Genomic DNA, 22,349 nt, shown 5'->3' with positions numbered 1-22,349 from the left:
AAACAAAACAAAACAAAAAAACACTAAGAGAGTAGAGTTTATTCTCACAACAAAAAAGAAATGGTAATTATCTGATGTGATGGAGGTGTTAGCCAACACTATGGTGGTAATCATATTGCAATATATAAGTGTATCAAAAACACACTGTGCATCTTAATTTACACAGTGTTATATGTCAATTATATCTCATTAAAGTTGAAAATCAATAAAAAAACTATCAACAGAAAATAAGTTCATAGGAATAAATATTAATAAAAGATGTGCAGAACAATTATGAGAAATTAATGAACATCATTAAAGACGGTCAAAGACCTGATAAAAGGAGAGTATGCCACATTCATGACAGGAATATTCAGTACTGTAAGGATGACAATATTAGCTTTATGCAATTTCACTTAAAATACCCATGAAGTTTTCATGAAACTTGACAAAGTAATTCTCAGTGAAGCTCATATGGCAGAGCATAGCACATGAACAGCTAAGGAAATTTTGAAGAAAAACAAGGTGGGGGGAGATATCTATTAGGTATTTCTTACACAACTTTTGACGAAAGACAGTGTGGATTGGTACAGGGATATACAAATAATCTATGTTTAAAAGGCTTTCTTCCCCTGAAAACCCATCTGCTCACTGACTTTTAAAATTTTCTACTTTTCCTTTTTTTTCCATTTTAATTTTGTATTATAACTCTTTCCTCATGCACTCCTGTATTCATTCATTCAACAAATACTTATTCAGTTACTTATTGTGCAAAGGTCTATACCAAGTGCTATGGATTCAATTTAGCCTCCGTTTATTAAAGTCCAACATCTGGGCTTCCTCAGAGGCTGTTTCTACTGATTTTTTTTTTTTTTTTTTTACTGTTTATGGGTCATACTTTATTTCATTAAATGTCTTATCATTTTTTGTTCAAAATTGTGTTAAGGGGGGATCAAGATGGCAGAGGAGCAGGAAGTGGAGCTTACTGCCTCCGACAAATACATAAAAAATACATCTACAAGTGGAATGATTTGTACAGAACATCTACTGAATGCTGGCAGAAGACCTCAAACTTCCGAAAGGGCAAGAAAACCTCCACATAACTGGGTAGGACAAAAGAAAAAGAGCGAAAGGAATCGGGATAGCACCTGTGCCCCAGGGATGGAGCTGTGGAGGAGGACAGGTTCCTGCACCCTGGGAAGTCCCCTAACTGGTGGGGAGATCAGCCTGGATGGAAGAGTAGCTTTGGAGCCTCAGAGGAGAGCGTAGCAACCAGTTTGCTGTAGGCAAAATGAAGAATGACATGCAGAAACGGTTGGTACTGCCACCCTGTGCTCCTCAGCCTCAGACGCTCAACCGTTGGTGCAGGTAGGGGCTGGGTGCTGAAGTTCAGGCTTTGGAGCTCAGACCTGGGAGAGGACCACAGTTGGCTGTGCGGACACAGCCGGAAGAGGCTGGAGTGTGGCAACTGAGGGTACACTCGGAAGAAGCTGGGGCCCACCAAAGAGGCAAGGCTCCATTGGGGGTGCAAGGGAGAGGGGTAGGAGTGGGACCTCCATAGGAGCCTCTTTCTCTGTGTTCACTCTCAGGCAACAGGACACCATCTACATGAGCTCCAGGGGTGGGTGCAAGCCACCAATGCCATCCTGGGTTCCAGAGATGGGCATATGCTGCCACCTCCGCTAAGAGTCTTGCAAGTAGGTGCCAATCACTACCCCCACTGTCCCATGAGTGCACGGACCACCGCTGCTGCTTTGAGACCCACAAGAAGACGCTAGTCACTGCCCTCACTGTCCTGGGAGTGTGTGAGCTGCCACCACCACCAAGAGACATGAGAACAGGTGCCAATCACTGCCCCTGCTGTTGTGGGAGTGCGCAGGCAGCCGCTTCCACTAAGAGATGTGGGCACAGGTGCAGGGTGCTGTACGTGCCATCCTGGGAGCATGCACAGGCCACCACACCTGTACACCCCCATTTCAAGGGGATAACAGCCAGCACATGCTGAGGAAGGAGGCATAAAGAATCTAAACTAAAAGCAGCCCCTTGATTGTGGACAAGATGGCAAAGTAGAAGAACTTGAGCTCACCCTCTCATGAAAACATCAAGATCACAGCTAACTGCTAAACAACCACCGACAAAAAAGATTGGAACCTACCAAAAAAGATATTTACATCCAAAGACAAAGAAGAAACCACAACGAGATGGTAGGAGGGGTGCTTTCATGATATAATGAAATCCCATACCCACTGGGTGGGCGACCCACAAACTGGAAAATATATCACAGAGGTTGTCCCACAGGAGTGAGTTCTGAGCCACATGTCAGGCTCCCCAGCCTGAGGATTTAGGCTAGAGCATTTGGCTTTGAAGGCCAGTGGGCCTTGAATGCAGGAGTTCCACAGGGCTGAGGGAAACAGAGACTCCACTCTTGAAGGCGCACACAAGGTTTCACATGTACAGGGACCCACACAAAGCAGGAGCCAGGGCTAAACTCACCTGCAGGTCTTGGAAAGTGTCCTGGGGAAGCAGGGGTCAGCTGTGGCTCACTGTGGGGGCAAGAACACTGGTGGCGGAGGTCCCAGGGAATACTGATGGGTGTGAGCTCTCCTGGAGGTTGCCATTTTGGCACCAAGACCTGGCCCCACCCAACAGCCTGCAGCTCCAGTGCTGAGACACCTCAGGCCAAACAACCAGCAGGGTGGGAACACAGCCCCACCCATCAGCAGACAGGCTGCCTAAGTTGTACTGAGCTCACAGCCACCTCTAAACACACCCCTTGACATGACCATGACCACCAGAGGGACAAGACCCAGCTCCACCCACCAGTGGGCAGGCATCGGTCCCTCCCACTAGGAAGCCTGCACAAGCCCCTGAACCAACCTCACCCAACAGGAGGCAAACACCAGAAACAATAGGAACTACAACTCTGCAGCCGGTGGAAAGGAAACCACAAACACAGAAAGTTAGACAAAATGAAACGACAGAGAACTATGGTCCAGACAAAGGAACAAGATAAAAGCCCAGAACAACAAGTGAAGTGAAGTGGAGATAGGCAATCTACCTGAAAAAGAATTCCAAGTAATGATAGTAAACATGATCCAAGATCTCGGAAAAAGAATGGAGGTACAAACCAAGAAGATACAAGATATGTTTAACAAAGAGCTAGGGGCTTCCCTGGTGGTGCAATGGTTTAGAATCTGCCTGCTAGTGCAGGGGACACAGGTTCGAGCCCTGGTCTGGGAGGATCCCACATGCCGTGGAGCAACTAGGCCCGTGAGCCACAACTACTGAGCCTGCGTGTCTGGAGCCTGTGCTCTGCAACAAGAGAGGCTGCCAAAGTGAGAGGCCCGCGCACTGCGATGAAGAGTGGCCCCCGCTTGCCACAACTAGAGAAAACTCTCGCACAGAAACAAAGACGCAACACAGTAAAAAAAAAACAAACAAAAAAAACAAACTAGAAGACTTAACAAACAGAGATGAACAATATAACCGAAATGAAAAATATACTACAGGGAATCAACAGAATAAATGAGGCAGAAAAACGAATAAGTGAGTTGGAAGACAGAGTGGTGGAAATCACTGCTACAGAACAGAATAAAGAAAAAGGAATGGAAAAAAAAAATGAGGACAGTCTCAGAGACCTCTGGGATAACATTAAACACACCAACATTCACATTATAGGCGTCCCAGAAGGAGAATACAGAGAGGAAAGGGCCTGAGAAAATATCTGAAGAGATTACAGCTGAAAACTCCCCTAACATGGGAAAGGAAAGACTCACTCCAGTCCAGGAAGTACAGAGTCCCAGGCAAGATAAACTCAAGGAGGAACATTCCAAGACATATTAATCAAACTAAAAAATATTAAAGACAAAGAGAAAATATTAAAAGCAACAAGGCAGAAGCAACAAACAACATACAACGGAATCCCCATTAGGATATCAGCTGATTTTTCAGTGGGAACTCAGCAGGCCAGAAGGGAGTGGCACCATATATTAAAAGTGATGAAAGGGAAACTCCTACAACCAAGAATACTTTACCCAGCGAGGCTCTCATTCAGATTTGACAGAAATTAAAAGCTTCATAGCCAAGCAAAAGCTAAGAGAATTCACCATCACCAAACCAGCCTTACAACAAATGCTAAAGGAACTTCTCTAGGTGGAAAAGAAAAGGCCACAATCAGAAACAAGAAAATTACGAATGGGAAAGCTAAAGGTAGGAAAGACTCCACACACAAATATAATATCAAAACCAGCAATCGTGAGGACAGTACAAATGCAGGATATTGGAAATGCCTTTGAAATTAAGAGAGCAGCAACTTGAAATAATCTTGTATATATGTAGACTGCTATATGGAACTGCACACCAAAAATCTACAACAGATACACAAAAAAGAAAAAGCAATCCAAACACAATACTAGAAATAGTCATCAAATCCCAAGAGAAGAGAACAAAAGAGGAAGCAAAGAAAAAAGACCTACAAAAACAAATCCAAAATTAACAAAATGGCAATAAGAACATACATATGGATAATAACCTAAAATGTAAATGGATTAAATGCTCCAACCAAGAGACACAGGCTTGCTGAATGGATACAAAAACAATACCCGTATAGATGCTGTCTAAAAGAGACCTGCTTCAGATCTAGGGACACATACAGATTGAAAGTGAGGGGATGGAAAAAGATATTCCATGCAAATGGAAATCAAAAGAAATCAGGAGTAGCAATACTCATATCAGACAAAATAGACTTTAAAATAAAGACTGTTACAAGGGACAAGGACACTACAAAATGATCAAGAGATCAATACAAGAAGCAAATATAACAATTGTAAATATATATGCACCCAAAATAGGAGCACCTCAATATATAAGGCAAATGCTAGCAGCCATGAAAGGAGAAATCAGCAGTAACACAATAATAGTAGAGTACTTTAACACCCACTTACATCAATGGACAGCTCTTCCAGACAGAAAATCAACAGGGAACATATTAGATCAGATGGACTTAATTGTTATTTATAAAACATTCTATCCAAAAGCAACAGAATACACATTCTTCTCAAGTGCAAATGGAACATTCTCCAGGATAGATCACATGCTGAGCCACAAAGTGAGCCTCGGTAAATTTAAGGAAATTGAAATCACATCAAGCACCTTTTCCAACCACAGTGCTATGTGATTAGAAATCAATTACAAGCAAAAAAGTAAAAAAACACAAGCACGTGGAGGTTAAACAATATGTTACTAAACAACCAATGGATCACTGAATAAATCAAAGAGGAAACTAAAAAATACCTAGAGACAAATGACAATGAAAACACGACAATCCAAAACTATGGGATGCAGCAAAAACAGTTCTAAGAGGGAAGTTTATAGCAATACAATCTTATATCAGGAAAGAAGAAAAATCTCAAATAAATAACCTAACCTTACACCTAAAGTAACTAGAGAAAGAAGAACAAACAAAACACAAAGTTAGTAGAAGGAAAGAAATCATTAAAGATCACAGCGGAAATAAATGAAATAGAGAAGAATAAAACAGTAGAAAAGATCAATGAAACTAAAAACTGGTTCTTTGAAGAGATAAACAAAATTGACTCATGAAGAAGAAAAGAGAGGGCTCAAATCAATAAAATCAGAAGTGAAAAAGAAGTTACAACAGACACCACAGAAATACGAAGGACCATAAGAGACTACAAGCAACTATATATCGACAACCTAGAAGAAATGAACAAATTCTTAGAAAGGTACAACCTTCCAAGACTGAACCAGGAGGAAACAGAAAATATGAACAAACCAATTACAAGTACTGAAATTGAAACTGTTGATTTAAAAACTTCCAACAAACAAAAGTCCAGGATCAGATGGCTTCACAGGCAAATTCTATCAAACATTTAGAGAAGAGGTAACATTGCAGAGGAAGGAACACTCCCAAACTCATTCTATGAGGCCACTGCCACCCTGATACTGAAACCAAAGATACCACAAAAAAGGGCTTCCCTGGTGGCGCAGTGGTTGACAGTCCACCTGCCGATTCAGGGTACACGGGTTCGTGCCCTGGTCTGGGAAGATCCCACATGCCGTGGAGCGGCTGGGCCCGTGAGCCATGGCTGCTGAGCCTGCGTGTCCGGAACCTGTGCTCCGCAACGGGAGAGGCCACAACAGTGAGAGGCCCGCGTACCGCAAAAAAAAAGAAAGATACCACAAAAAAGAAAATTACAGGCCAATACCACTGATGAACATAGATGCAAAAATCCTCAACAAAATACTAACAAACCAAATTCTAACTGAATACATTAAAAGCATCATACACCATGATCAAGTGGGATTTATCGCAGGGATGCAACGATTCTTCAACATCCACAAATCAATAAATATGATACACCACATTAACAAATTGAAGAATAAAAACCATATAATCATCTCAATAGATGCAGAGAAAGCTTCTGATAAAATTCAGCAATGACTTATGAAAAAACTCTCCAGAAAGTGGGCATAGAGGGAACTTACCTTAACATAAAAAAGGCCATATATGAAAAACCCACAGCTAACATCATTCTCCATGGTGAAAAACTGAAACAGGAACAAGACAAAGATGTCTACTCTCACCACTTCTATTAAACATAGTTTTGGAAGTCCTAGACACAGCAATCAAGAAAAAGAGGGGCTTCCCTGGTGGTGCAGTGGTTGAGAGTCCGCCTGCCAATGCAGGGGACACGGGTTCGTGCCCTGGTCCGGGAAGATCCCACGTGCCGCAGAGTGGCTGGGCCCGTGAGCCATGGCCGCTGAGCCTGTGCGTCCGGAGCCTGTGCTCCGCAATGGGAGAGGCCACAACAGTGAGAGGCCCACGTACCACAAAAAAACAAAAACAAAAGAAAAAGAAACAAAAGGAAACCAAATTGGAAAAGAAGAATAAGACTGCCACTCTTTGCAGATAACATGATACTACACATAGAAAGTCCTAATACGTTACCAGAAAACTACTAGAGCTCATCAATAAATTCAGTAAAGTTTCAGGATACAAAATTAATACATAAAAATCTTGTGCATTTGGGGTTAATATATACACCACTATATATAAAATATGTAATCAACACGGACATACTGTATAGCACAGGGAACTCTATTCAATATTCTGTAATAACCTATATGGGAAAAGAATTTGAAAAAGAATGGATATATGTAGGTTTATAATTGAATCACTTTCCTGTACACCTGAAACTAATACAACATTATAAATCAACTATACTGCAATATAAAATAAAAATTAAATTTAATTAAAAAAACAAAATTTTGTTGAAAAACTGCATTTAAGTAATATGTTTAAATATTATAAATATTTAATAAATGTGTAAATGTTAAATATATTAATATATTTAAATATAATGTGGCAACTCTGTAAATCACTCTTCTTCAAGGTTTGTTGTTGCTATTTGTTGTTTGGTAACTTTTGAACTAATTCTGTAAAGTGTATATCCTTTGTTGTGTGCAGCCACTGAAATCTCTTTTCAGTTACCTAAATAGTCATCTACAGATTGGATAAAGATTTTTAATCCTAGAATCCTATCTTGGAATCTTTTTGGGTGGGGGTTCTGTGTTTTAGGGAACCCCTTGAATGCTCAGCTAGGCATTTTACAACTCAGCTTTAGCCTCCACTGCTTGCATGCATAGAGCCTCCAGATCAGCCAGAGGGGAGAATTTAGGTGACCATCTCATGTATTTCCTAAGAATGCACACAGTCCCGGGCATGCACACAGTAGTATACAGAGTCCCAGAAAGATTTTCGAGCTTTTCAAATCTCCTATGGATATCTTATTCTCTAGAATTTCCTTTTTAGCTTTTTGGTTGGCTTATTGTTTGCCCCAGTACTTATTTACCTTCTCAGGCAGCCAAAATCTTAAACAACTGCCTCTAATAGTTTTCCACAAAGCACCCTGGGGAAAAGGCTTTTTCACAAAGAGTGAGCTTCCAATCAGGTCAAATAAAGAAAGGCTTACACAAGAGGTCTTCCAAGGAACCATCAGTCAAATAATGATAGTTATCTGGGATTGGGACTTTGAAGGACCTCCAATACTGTTCTTTACTCTCTGCTGGCTCCTGGAGCTGCTGATTTTCACCAGGATTATGGGCTGTGGTTTTCAAGGCTACTGTGGAGCTGGGTGGTGGGGCAGATGGGAAAAGGGCAAGTTAAAACACTACAAAGAACTTCCCTGGAAGTCCAGTATGTAAGACTCCATGCTCCCAATGTAGGGGGCCTGGGTTCAATCCCTGGTCAGGGAACTAGATCCCACATGCATGCTGCAACTAGGAGTTCCCACGCCACAGCTAAGAAGTCCACCTGCCACAACTAAACAGGCCGCAACAAGATCCCACATGCTGCAACTAAGACCCAGTGCAGCCAAAATAAATAAATATTAAAAAAAACCCAACAACACTATAGAACTTGCTGTTCTTACATGAAATTCAGTTGCTTTTCTTGAAACCCTCCCCAGATTGCTGCATTTGGTTAATTTACAGAAGTCTGATAAAGACAAAGCAATAAAGGAAACTGAGAAGGAATGGCTGGAAAAATGTTAGGAAGAAAATCATGCAAGAATGATGTCAGAGAAATCACAAGAAGAAAATTTCGACATGGAGGGAGTAGTGAATAATATTTAACTACTGTTGTAAAGGTTATATAAGTTGAGGACTTAAAAATGCCTACTCAATTTACTGTCATGGTGGGATAGGGAGAGGGGAGTCACTGTAACATTGTGAAAACTGTTTTGGTGGAATAATTTGATAGCAGCCATATAGGCATGGTTTGAGGAGCGAGTGAATGGGTAGTAGAACAGCTCTATGTGTTTGTTTCCCCAAGGTTCTGTATCCTTTATTTCTCACTCTTTATTTCTTTCCTTGGAAGTCTCTTCAGCTCAAATCCTGATATACGGTGCTGATCCTTCCCTTGTCTTAGATATTCAAATGATTGTGGGACAGCTTGTCCTCTAAGAGCCTTGAATCAGAATACCTGAAAGTACACCTATTTTCTTTCTTTTAAAGGTGATCTTGCTGGCCTGCAGGATGGAGTCATGTTTGGTTCTTTCCTTTACCTCTGAAGTAGATGTCTATAGGATTATCTGCCTAATACCCTTGTCCTAAAAACTGACCCCCATATCATATCCAATTGTGGGAGCCTTTTTCTTGGAGCTATGTGACCCAGCCCTCTGGCCATAGTTGATGGGAACAACTTGGGTAAGGAAACCAGGTGAATCAAAGTCCTTCTCTGGAAATTCTGGAACAAGAATGAGAATAATTTTTCCCTCTGCATGCCTCAACTAAAGGATGCAGAGTTTGAGTCCTACTGGCAAACTTGCTTACTGCCTTAAAAACTTGAGAAGACGAAAATGGTCTTTGGAGAAAGAAAATATTGAAGAAAGTCCAAACAGCTTTTAAGTTTCTGGTTACAGCTATGTCTCAGTTACACCTGTATTCCTATCCTTTGGTACTAGCATATATCCCATGATGCCAATGACATTCCTATTTTTACTTTAGCTCTTTTGAGATGGGTGTCTTTCACTTATCCTCACCCACATAAACTCACCAGTCAAGTCCTACCTACAACCTCTTTGCTCTGTGCAGACTTGACTGGAGAGTTTATTCCATTATATTTAAAATAACTACTGATAGGGAAGGACTTTTCCCATTTTGTTATTTAATTTCTGTATGTCTTAAAGCCTTTTTCCCCCTTATAGCCTTTTTCCTCCTAATTTCCTCCATTACTGCCTTCTTTTGTGTTTAGTTGATATTTTGTAGTGAAATGTCTGAATTTCCATTGTGTATATTCTATAGTTATTTTCTTTGTAGTTACTATGGGGATTACATGATAACACCCTAAATTATAATAATCTAATTTGAATGGATACCAAGTTACCTTAAGTTGTGTTCCTGTGCTCCAACTTTATGTTATTGAGGTCATGAATTACATCTTTATATACTGTGTACCTACTAACAGATTTATAATTATTTTCTATGCATTTGTCTTTTAATTCCTGTTGAAAATAAAAAGTGTAGTAAAATATTATAATAATAATTGTTTTTATATTTGTCCATGTATTAATCTCTATTGGAGATCTTTACATTCTTCATATGGATTCAAGTTGCTGTCTACGATCCTTTCATTTCAACCTGTAGGACTCCCTTTAGCATTACTTTTAGGGAAGGTAATGAACTCCTTCACCTTTTATTTAGCTAGGAATGTCTAAATTTCTGCCTCATTTTTGAAGGAAAGTTTTGCTGGATATAGAATTCTCCATTGACATTCTTTTTTGTTTCAGCCCTTTAAATATGTCATTTTATTGCCTCAGGCCTCCAAGGTTTCTACTAGAAACTTGCTAATAATATTATTGAGGATACCTTGTATATGATAAGTTGCTTTTCTCTTGCTGCTTTCAAGATGCTTTTTTCAAGCTGAAAAGCTTTTGATAGTTTGATTATAATTTGTCCTAGCATGGGTCTCTCTCCTGGTTGATTGTATTTGGAGTTCACTGAGGTTGGATTTGTAGATCCATCTCTTTCCTCAAATTTGGGAAGTTTCCGGTCATTATTTCTTCAAATAGTCTCTCTGTCTCTTTCTCACTTGTCTTTCTGAGACTCCCATAGTTGTTGGTATGCTTGAGAGTGTCCCATAAGTCCTTTAGGCCCATTTCACTTAATCTTTTTTCCTTTTGCTCCTCAGACTCAATGATTCTAAATGTTGTATCTTAAAGTTTGCTGATTCGTTTTTTCTGTCTGCTAAATATAAGTGAGAGCCACCCCAGTTTTCTGGAACAAAAGTGGAGTAGAACATTTATCTAAGCTGTTTACCTCTTGATAGTTACTGTTGTTATTAAATGGATCTTTGACAAGAGATAGTAATCAAAGCCATAGGATAAGGCCTGAAAAAAAGCTGAGAAATGGGGAGTAACAGGGTTTCAGTGAAAAAAAGGTATTTACTAGAAATGAGGCAGGGCTCAAAGGGGGAACACCAAACTCTTTGGCTAGGAATTATCAGCTGGCCTAGGTAACCTGATCAAAATATACACAGGGCACAGGATGCATTTTGGTGAATAGTGGAGTTTCTTCATTTTTCTGAAATTTCATGGTAATCTCTTCATATTCCTTTTCACTCTTAGTAAATTTAAATAGCTTTAAAATGCAAAAATTGCCTCCATTATATCTGAAACCCTGGTGGAAAAGGCAGTGTACATGACAACTAAGGAAAATTCTGATAAAATTTGCTATGAATTAACCTCCTACTGTGTTTCCTAAATGGCAAGAGGGATGGGGATGGAGGATGTTTGTATCCCCATGATGTAACACAGCAATTCCTATTAATAGGGTATGATTTCATTATTTAGTTATAAGTGACTTATCACAAATATAAATTGTACCTGCCTCAAAGAATTACGGTGAGGCTTAAATTAGTAAATGTAGTTAACAGAATAGTACATGGCCCACAGTAAGCATTCAGTAAATATTAGCTATTATTGTTTTTATTGGGATGCACATCACTATCCTTAGCAAGTAACAATATACACTGATAGGTCAACTGAAGTTACTCTTATCTAATATTATATTAATATTGAATATCCTTTATCCATTAGGAATGAAGATTTGAAAGTGGTCTATGCATCTTTTGGGTTTGATCAGTTTGGAACTTTTTCAGGGTAGGGGAGGGAGAACAAAATCATCTTTCTGGTAAACAACTGTCAGCTTTGGTATTCAGCTTTAGAGCTACCCTGGTAGTATGGTTTTGAGTCCTTCAATACCAACTGGAAGACTGGGATCTCTGGTGGTGATGTTAGAGAGAAGCCAACAATTGCTCCTTTTGGCTGCCAACATTACAAAAACAAAGCACAAGATGATCCATCAATGGATAATCAATGTTATGATATTTTCAAGCAACTTACCAAGTGGAAACCTTACTGAAACTTCTTTGTTTTATAGGCGTTCCATGAAGAAATAAATTCTATTACAATTTCTGAGGGTCCTCTGCCTAATTTAGGAATAGGAAATACCAGGAACAATAAAAATTGGGATGTCCAGAGATCAGTACTTTCAGAGTTGGTCACATTAGGATAAATTGAGTTTAGAAAAAGGAAACTCATGCTGATATTATTATAGTTTTTAAAGACATCATTTTTCTATATTATAAAGTTTTGAATGGACTTTTAGATTCAATTTAGGCTTTTGATTTATCTTCTTTGGAAGACTCACAGTAAAATGAATCTAGTGGCTTCTAAATTAAAAAAAAAAATCACCCATCAAACCTAAATTTCACGTGAAGTACTTTGTCTGATATAGGAGGGAATTCTTCTGAGATGTGACATGTCTATGTATAAAAATAAAGGATTATATAAGTTCCTGTGTTGGTTAATTTTAATAATAGCACTAATAATAATAAACTGTTTTCCTTAAAATCTTATGAAAAGAACAGTGACTTTTTAACTTTTTGCTAAGTAGTTATTAATTACTGATTATTAATTTGCATATTAACACAATTCCAAGTTAAATATCCATATTGTACTATTTACCCAGGCTTAATTCTTGTTTTTTCTAAAAAAAGACACTGTCTTCACAAAGAAAATAATTCAAATTAACCAGCCATGCCCTACAAATGTAAATACAAGTGATACTGAATAAGTATTGATTAAAATAAAAAGCACTTTAAAAAAACAGCATTAAATCTTACCAACTCCAGAGGTTATTGATTCTGCATCAATGTCACTAGCTCTCTTTCTTGCCACTTCAGCTAGTGCCAATTCGCCCTTTTCTAGTGCAAGGTAATGGATGTCCTTTGGAAATAAAGCAAGATAAAAGATTAATCCAAAATGTATCTTAGTCAAGTTACAAAGGAGATTTTGAAAGAAAGAACTTACTGTTCTTTCAAAACAGTAACAAAAATAGATTACAAAACAGACATGGCTGATGATAAAATACAAAAATTTTGTATTTTAATTTTCTCAGTTTTCTAATACAAGCAAATTTTCTTGAATTGGAAATCATAGCTATAACTAGTGGCAGTTATTTAAATAAATTAAGTCTTTAGGGAAAAAAACAAGCTTTTAAATCCAATGTTTGATGTACTTAGTTTTGTCAGGGAATAAAAATCTTAGTGGCTATTTTCTTTAATGAAATTTTACTATCTGAGATAGCTTCTTCAAAATTCAATCGTTCATTATGATAAGCATTTTATAAGGAATACTATTGTACAAATTTGTCTCTGATATTTATGTGTCTGGCACATGTTACTTTATTAATATTATTAACACTACTATCATCTTGAACTTATTCAGTCAACAAATAATCAGTGCCTATTAAGTTGTGAAAAGAGAGATCAATTACAATACCGTTTCTCAACAAGCTTTCAGCCCAGTAGGGAGAAAGACAACTGTAAACAACAGTTAGTAACATAGTGTAATAGGTTTTATGGCAGAGTTAAGAATGGTGTAGAACCAAAGAGGAGGAACTGATCCTTGATCTGCATCTTGAAGGATAAATAAGAGTTATAGTAGAAGGGAAAATGGAGAAAAGGCAACAGAAAATGAATGATACCTGGTGCACATACATAGAGAAGCTTGAGAAAACACAGTTCTATCAAGCAATGGCAGGTCTTTCAATACGGAAGGAATGTTGGTTGTGTGGGAGAATGCAGTGGAAAATAATTCTAAAGAAGTAGACAGAGCCACTAAAAAGGACTTTGAACTCTTTTTGGTACACAGGGTGACTGTTGGAATGAGAATTTTATTGCAATAAAAATGGAAAAAGAACATGAACAACAAGTTTTCAATGATGAAATATAAATGGCCTATAATCATGAAAAGGTATTTCACTGTCCTAATGTTCAAAGTTGAAAAAATGTAATTTCAAACTGGACAGATTTTTTAAAGTTATTACTTACTGGTTGCAAAATTTGGGGGGAAACAGGCACTTATTACATTTACTGGGAATATAGACTTTACAGAGCAGGGGTCAGTAAACTATGGCCTATAAGCCAAATATAGCCTGCCTTTTGTACAGCCCTTGAGTAAAGAACGGTGTTTACCTAGCATAATGCCCTCCAGGTCCATTCATGTTGCTGCAAATGGCAAAATTTCACTCTTACTTATGGCTGAGTAGTATTCCAGTGTGTGTGTGTGTGTGTGTGTGTGTGTGTGTGTGTGTGCTTTTTTTTATGACATTTTTTTTTTTCAGCTGCATTGGGTCTTCGCTGCTGCGCGTGGGCTTTCTCTAGTTGCAGCGAGCGGGGGCTACTCTGCGTTGCAGTGCATGGGCTTCTCATTGTGGTGGCTTCTCTTATTGCGGAGCATGGGCTCTAGGTGCCCGGGCTTCAGTAGTTGTGGCTCAAGGGCTCTAGAGCACAGTCTCAGTAGTTGTGGCACACGGGCTTAGTTGCTCTGCGGCATGTGGGATCTCCCCGGACCAGGGCTCGAACCCATGTCTCCTGCATTGGCAGGGAGATTCTTAACCACTGGACCACCAGGGAAGCCTGATATGTACCACAATCTTCCTTATCCACTCATCTGTTGATGGACACTTAGGTTGCTTCCATATCTTGGCAAATGTAAATAATGTTGCTATGAACACTGGGGTGCATGTATCTCTTCGAATTAGTGCTTTTGTTTTTTTCACATATACACTCAGGCGTGGAATTCCTGGGTCATATGGTAGTTCTACTTTTAGTTTTCTGAGAAACCTCCATACTGTTTTCCACAATGGCTGCGCCAGTCTACATTCTCACCAACAGTGTATGAAGGTTCCCTGTTTTCTACATCCTTGCCAACATTTGTCATTTATGTTCTCTTTGATGACAGCCATTCTGACAGGTGTGAGGTGATATCTCATTGTGGTTTTGATTTGCATTTCCCTGATGATTAGTGATGATGAGCATCTTTTCATGTGCCTGTTAGCCATCTGCATTTCCTCTTTGGAAAAATGTCTATTCAGTTCTTCTGCCCATTTTGTTAACCAGGTTGTTTGTTTTTTGATGATTAGTTGTATGAACTATTTATATATTTTGGATATTGACCCCTTATCATATTGTTTGCAAGTATTTTCTCCCATTCAGTAGGTTTTTTGGTTTTGTCATTATGCTAAGTGAAATAAGTCAGACAGAGAAAGACAAGTACTGTATGATATCACATGTGGAATCTAAAAAATACAACAAACTAGTGAATATAACAGAAAAGAAGCAGACTCACAGATATAAAGAGCAAACCAGTAGAGAGGGAAGAAAGGGCATTATAGGCATAAGGGATTAAGAGGTACAAATTATTAGGTATAAATTAAGCTACAAGGGTATATTGTATAACACAGGGAATATAGCAAATATTTTATAACTATAAATGGAGTATAACCTTTAAAAATTGTGAATTGCTATATTGTACACCTGTATATATAATACTGTACTCATCTATACTTCAATTTTAAAAGAAAATGGTGTTTACATTTTTAAATGGTTGGAAGAACTGTGCTCAACCACTCAACTCTGAATGGCTTTGGAATTACCTTATGCTGAAGACTTGAAAGTGTTTCAATCTGAAACTATTAAAAGCAAAACAGTACTTATATGTGAAACTTATATTGTGATAAAGTCATTTCAGTGAGAACGTTGTTTGACTTGCAAGTAATAGGCTGTGTTACAGGCTGTGTTATACACTTCCTGCACTGTCAAAAGTTAAAAAAAGAAGTGAGATCTCCATTCATATACAAATTCCCAGCAATGTATTTCAGTCCACAGCAGCATTTTTCAACCTTGATACAAGTGCAAAGATAATGTCCATATTCCAATGTTGCAATTAAGGAACTTTAATAGGAAGTAATTAATTTGCAATGTAGTAACATGTTAAAAGGCAGTCTAGCCTTTAGCTAATAGAATTGTAAAAATGCCTTCTGATCGGTGAATATGTGCAATTAAACCATATGCTCATGGATTGATATCAGTATTTGGCAGTACTTATCTACGAGGAAAGAAATTTGCAAAGTTGAAATACATAAAATCTCATCATAGATCAGTATTCACAGATGAACATTTGCAACAGATTTTGTTGTTAAGGAAAACCACCTTTCAACCCTTATTAAGAGAAATGTTATCCCCCCACAAAAGAATTCCATTATTCACATCTGTAGAACTTTATTATGAAAACTGTACTCAATTAATAGATTTTTAATTTTATCAATAAAGATTTGTGGAAATTTGTTTTCTATCATACTCAATTATTACATTTAAAATTTTATCAATAAAAATCTATGGAAATTTGTTTTCTCAAGTACCTAAATAATAACCTCAATTTTTCCTTTTGGCCCACAAGCTTATAATATTTGCTGTTTGGTCCTTTATGGAAAAAGTTTGATGATTCCATATTTTAGTAATACATCAGAATTCAAATTTGCATACATATACTTTTGGAAAATCTTCTTAAGGAAATGATGTGACCAATCTTATGTCCAAGATTGGTGATGACAGCAATACTTTTTTTTTTTTTTTTGAGACTATCTTTTTTTATTTTTGGCTGCACCATGCAGCATGTGGCATCCTAGTTCCCCAACCAGGGATTGAACCCAGGCCCTCGGCAGTGAAAGCATGCAGTCCTAACCACTGGAACACCAGGGAATTCCTGACAGCAGTACTTACAACGATAAAAAATCAGAAGCAACTTAAATGTATATCAATTGAAAAAATCATGTTGATTTTCTTTTTTAATCCAAGAGTGGCATGATACTTTCATAATAGATCCTTATATTCAATGAAGAAATTAGCAGTAATTTAAAAATATATATACTCCGGTATTCAGTTTGCTAGTGTTTTATTTAATACTTTTGCATTTATGTTTTTTTTTTTACTGAGGTATAGTTGCTGTACAGTATTATATAAGTGCGTCTGTGTTCTTAAGAAATTCTATCACTTTACTTGCACTTGACTGCTAACAAGCCCTCAACTAGTATCAAAGTTATACTAGCCTTACAAATAAGCTAAGGCAGCTTTTTTTCCTATCTTCTTGTCTCTGGCAAAATTTATATGTGATTCTTCACTGAAAATAAGCAAAAGATATACAATGCATTTAAGAAGAAATTACCACCCATTACTGAGTGACGTAAATGAACACCTGATTAAAATACAGATATACACCTGCTTATGGCTGAAAAGATTATACATCATAAAGATATCAATTCTGACCCCAAATAATCTGTAAAATTCAGTGGAATTCCAATCAAAATCCCGTAATATTTTTCATGGAACTTGACAAGTTGATCTTAAAATTCATATGTGAAAGTAAATGGTCAAGAATATCTAAGACTTATTCTAGTTAACATTAAGACTATATAATAGCACTAGTATATAGGCATATAAATCAGTGAAAAAGAAAGTTACCCATAAAAAATATCATTTTTTTGTGAGTTACTAATGTTAGTATTTTATGTTTAACAGTGATGTAAGTGTTGGCTATGAGATCTGTGGTCCACAAATTATTTCTGGAACATATTCTCTCTCTCTCATTCTTAATTCTGTGATTTCTACTCTTAATTTTTTAACTGTTATAGGGAATTTGGGGTCATTAATTTCAAGAAGGTAATAAGGCTTAACAGTTCTTGAGTTGATATTATATCTGTACCATGAAGGTTTTCATTTCTGTGGACCTTCTCACTATTCATATATATGAATGTAGTTTTTAGTAAAATGCAGTAGAGAGTATATTTCTGTAACTCCATACCTCTCAGTTTGAGACAGTTCATGCATGAATCTTTACAGTGTGATAAAAGACATCTAGTATCTAGTATCTATATCACCCCCCCCAATTGGCTATCCTCTGGATACATTTATTTTTTAACTTTTAGATAGTTTTAGTGTTTCAATTTAGTTTAAATGTTGGATATATACAGTTAAATATGTTCATATACCCCTGGGAAATGGTCATATTCTAAATAAGTCAAGAAAGTAAAAGCCACTTGGCTTTGTATTTCATTTTCATGTCTTTTACTTGATTAGGACAGCACATACAAGAATACAGGACATGCAGTAAAGCTGGTTGAGACTAAGGCTAAGGTACTGTTAAATGATATTATATTAAATACACTGCAAGAGACCACTACTGGGAAAGTCATGCCCTTCTCATCTTGACTTTAAATTTAATTAATACTTATTAATCAAAAATTATTCCACAAATAATTATGGAGTGTTTACTACGTGCCAGATGCAGAGGTAAATTTACTACAAAGTTTATAAAGCATAAGCTTCTCTGCCTCTTATTTGTACATATCCTTCCCAGTACCTACTTTTGTACTTGAAATGTTAAATTTTTTTTTTAACTTTCTTTTTTAAATTGAAGTATAGTGGATTTACAATATTATAATATTTTCAGGTGTATAGCATAGTGATTCAGTATTTTTATAGATTATACTCCATTTAAAGTTATTATAAAATAATGGCTATATTTCCCTGTGCTGTACAGTATATCCTTGTTGCTTATCTTTTTTATACATAGAGGTTTGTATATCTTAATCCTATACCCCTATCTTGACCCTCCCACCCTTCTGTCTCCCCACTGGTACCATTAGTTTGTTTTCTATATCTGTGAGTCTTATCCTGTTTTGTTATATATATTTGTTTATTTTTTATATTCCATATCTAAGTGATAATATACAGTATTTGTCTTTCTATGACTTATTTTACTAAGCATAATATTCTCTAGGTCAATTAAATTATTTTTCTTCAGAAGTATAAGTTTCAGGCCCCATAAAACATGTATCTACCCCCTGATGCCCATCCATCAAGGTTTTCACATACTAGTGAACTGTATTACCATACCATACTTAGATGTTTAGAATCACGTGTCTCGGAGGCACATGGCACAAGGAGACATTGTAAGTTGTACAGTCCTTTTTTGTTTCCTTGGTCTCTTTTTGGAGACTTATTGTATAAGATTAAAATGGCATGTAATGGGTCTAAAGGGATAACATAGATGACAATAGATCTGAAAAGTGTCATATTGATAAATCCCAACCTTTACTGCCACCCAATCAGGATTACCTAGTTATGAATGGTTTTATTATAAAAGTGTTACTAATGTGGAAGCAAGTTTTCAGAAAAATATTCAGAAGAATGAACTATTTAGTTTCTGTCATTCTCAGCGACAATTTTTAATTTACTGTTTGCCAAACTGACTTATATTAGTAACATCTTTTAGCACTATTAAGTGAAATTGGCTTCCACTGAACAAAAGATGCAAACACTGAGAGTCTTTGGCTATGATCCATGTTTAAAAATTGACACATATTCTCTCTGTATCATCTAAGATCTGGAATAAAAGACTTGTTATTCCTGGGAGCTCATTACCTTTCACAGGTGGTATTTAATGTACTACTATAATGAATATGCAGATTTACAACAAAAAGCATTTAAAGCTAAGGAGTCCCTGGTGGTCCAGTGTTAGGACTCGATGCTTTCACTGCTGAGGGCCCGGAATCAGTCCCTGGTTGGGGAACTAAGATTGTGCAAGCCGTGCAGCAAAACCAAAACAAAAAAAAAAATATTCAAAGCTAAAAAAAAATCCTGAGTAGATTTTCATCTTGAAATCATACTTTGGACTAGTCACTGACAGATAAGTTTAACTATTATAATGTATTGATGTTGTTATAACCTTTTCTAATTTTTGTTAGGCTTCTGGGGATTGATAGGTTTGTATGAGATAACAGAAGCACTTACAAAGACATGCAACAGCTTCTACACATTTAAGACTACCATGTTCTGGCCCTCCCTGCTATAATATTTTACTTAGTTCAAATCAGTTGATAATATAAATTTTAAATTCATTAACTACAAGCTTTGCAGCTTTAAGCCTTGTCCAAAACTGCTTTCAGAACATTTAATTTCATGCTGCTTTATTTCAAGTAAAGTAAAATGTTGATACACTTCTCTTTGTACTTATTCAAAATAGCATTTCTTTTCATAGGACAAATCTGGTTAATAAGAAGTTGTAAGAATTAGGAATAAAATATTTCTGATAATGTGTTAATATTTTAGAAATATCATATTTGTAGATTTGAGGGAAAAGTAACTTTCAAGATAAGGAAGTCTATGAAATAATTTATCTCATAAGTTACATTAATATTAATATAAATTTTAGTAATCAGTTCTTAATGTCTACATAAGTATCTACATAAATAATCTTTTTTATATAAGAACAATGAATAATTATTTTAAATGTGAAAATATATGTAAAGAATTTAGATTTTGTTACCAAATGGAGAATTTACTTGGAATGACACTTATTTTCATGTTAGAATAAGTTTTTAAGTTTTTAATTCATAAATAAAACCTACTGCTTTTTTTAGGAGTTATATTTTTGGCTTGTTTGAATTTTGTCCTTGGAGCTACTGGTTTATTTAAATTCATCTATTTTAATCAATTCAAGTTTTTCATTTTATTCACGTTAACTAAGTTTTCATGTTTATTGCACTGTTGTATATATTATCATACTTTTTAAAATTCTTCTGATCATTTTATATACTGCTATATAGAATGATCAGAGTTATTCCCAGGATATTATAACAAAATTAAGTTACTATATATAGAAAACCGTAAAGACTCACAAAACTACTGATAAATGAATTCAGCAAGGTAGCAGGATACAAGATTAACATACAGAAATCAGTAGAGTTTCTTTACACTAACAATGAAATATCAGAACAGAATGTAAATAAACAATCCCTTTTAAAATCACATCTAAAAACAAAACAACTTAGGAATAAACCTCACCAAGGAGGTGGAAGACTTACTTATATGCTGAGAACTACAAAACATTAGTAAAGGAAATTGAAGATGATTTAAAGAAATGGAAAGATATGCCATGCTCTAAGATTGGAAGAATTAAAATTGTTAAAATGACTATTCTACCCAAAGCAATCTACAGATTTAATGCAATCCCTATCAAATTACCCATGACATTTATCACAGAACTAGAACAAATAATCCTCAAATTTATATGGAAACATAAAAGACCCAGAATTGCCAAAGCAATCCTGAGGAAAAATAACCCTCCCAGACTTCAGACAATACTACAAAGCTAGAGTAATCAAAACAGTGTGATACTGGCACAAAAACAGACATATGGATCAATGGAACAGAATAGAGAGCCCAGAAATAGACCCACACACCTATGTTCAATTAATCTTCAAGAAAGGAGGCAAGAATATACAAATGGGAAGACACAGTCTCTTCAGCAAGTAGTTCTGGGAAAGTTGGACAGCTGCATGTAAATCAATGAAGTTAGAACACACCCTCACACTGTACACAAAAGTAAGTTCAAAGTGGCTTAAAGACTTAAATATAAGACATGACACCATAAAACTCCTAAAAGAGAACATAGGCACAACATTCTCTTACATAAATCACGCCAGTGTTTACTTAGGTCAGTCTCCCAAGGCAATAGAAATAAAAGCAAAAATAAACAAATGGGACCTAATCAAACTTCTAAGCTTTTGCACAGCAAAGGAAACCATAAACAAAACAAAAAGACAACCTACAGACTGGGAGAAGATATTTGCAAATGATGCAACCGACAAGGGCTTAATTTCCAAAATATATAAACAGTGCATACAATGCAATAACGAAAAAGCAAACAACCCAATCAAAAAATGGGCAGAAGACATAAACATTTCTCTAAGGAAGCCCAACAGGCACATGGCCAACAGGCACATGAAAAGATGCTCATCATTGCTGATTATCAGAGAAATGCAAATCGAAACTGCAATGAGGTACCACCTCACACCAGTCAGAATGGCCATAGTTAAAAAGTCTACAAATCATAAATGATGGAGAGGATGGGGAGAAAAGGGAACCCTCTTACACTGTTGGTAGGAATGTAAATTGGTACAGCCACTATGGAGAACAGTATGGAGGTTCCTTAAAAAACTAAAAATTGAGGTACCATATGATCCAGCAATCCCACTCCTGGGCATATACCCAGACAAAACTATAATTAGGAAATATACATGCACCCCCTATGTTCATAACAGCACTATTTACAATAGTCAAGATATGGACATAATCTAAATGTCCATCGATAGATGAATGGGTAAAGAAGATGTGATATACGTATACGTATGTGTATGTGTATATATATATTTACACACACACACACACACACACACACACACACAATGGAATATTACTCAGCCATGAAAAACAATGAAATAATGCCATTTGCAGCAACATGGATGGATCTGGAGATTATCAAACTAAATGAAGTAAGTCAGAGAGAGAAAGACAAATACCATATGATACCACTTTATGTGGAATCTAAAATATGACACAAAAGAACAAATCTATGAAACAGACTTACAGACATAGAGAACAG

At 36.6% G+C, this 22,349-nt stretch overlaps 1 protein-coding gene across 1 annotated transcript in view; it reads right to left on the bottom strand.

Annotated features, from left to right (window-relative positions):
• WDPCP (WD repeat containing planar cell polarity effector) overlaps positions 1-22,349 on the bottom strand; it is a 171,590-nt gene that overhangs the window by 10,447 nt on the left and 138,794 nt on the right. Inside the window, exon 14 of the mRNA XM_069541252.1 lies at positions 12,686-12,788. Within this exon, the coding sequence (XP_069397353.1) occupies positions 12,686-12,788 (103 nt within the window). The remainder of the gene's footprint in view (positions 1-12,685; positions 12,789-22,349) is intronic.

Source organism: Delphinus delphis, chromosome 12 (assembly GCF_949987515.2).
Source record: "Delphinus delphis chromosome 12, mDelDel1.2, whole genome shotgun sequence".
NCBI lineage: Eukaryota > Metazoa > Chordata > Mammalia > Artiodactyla > Delphinidae > Delphinus > Delphinus delphis.
This window is presented reverse-complemented; position numbering and strand designations above follow the sequence as displayed.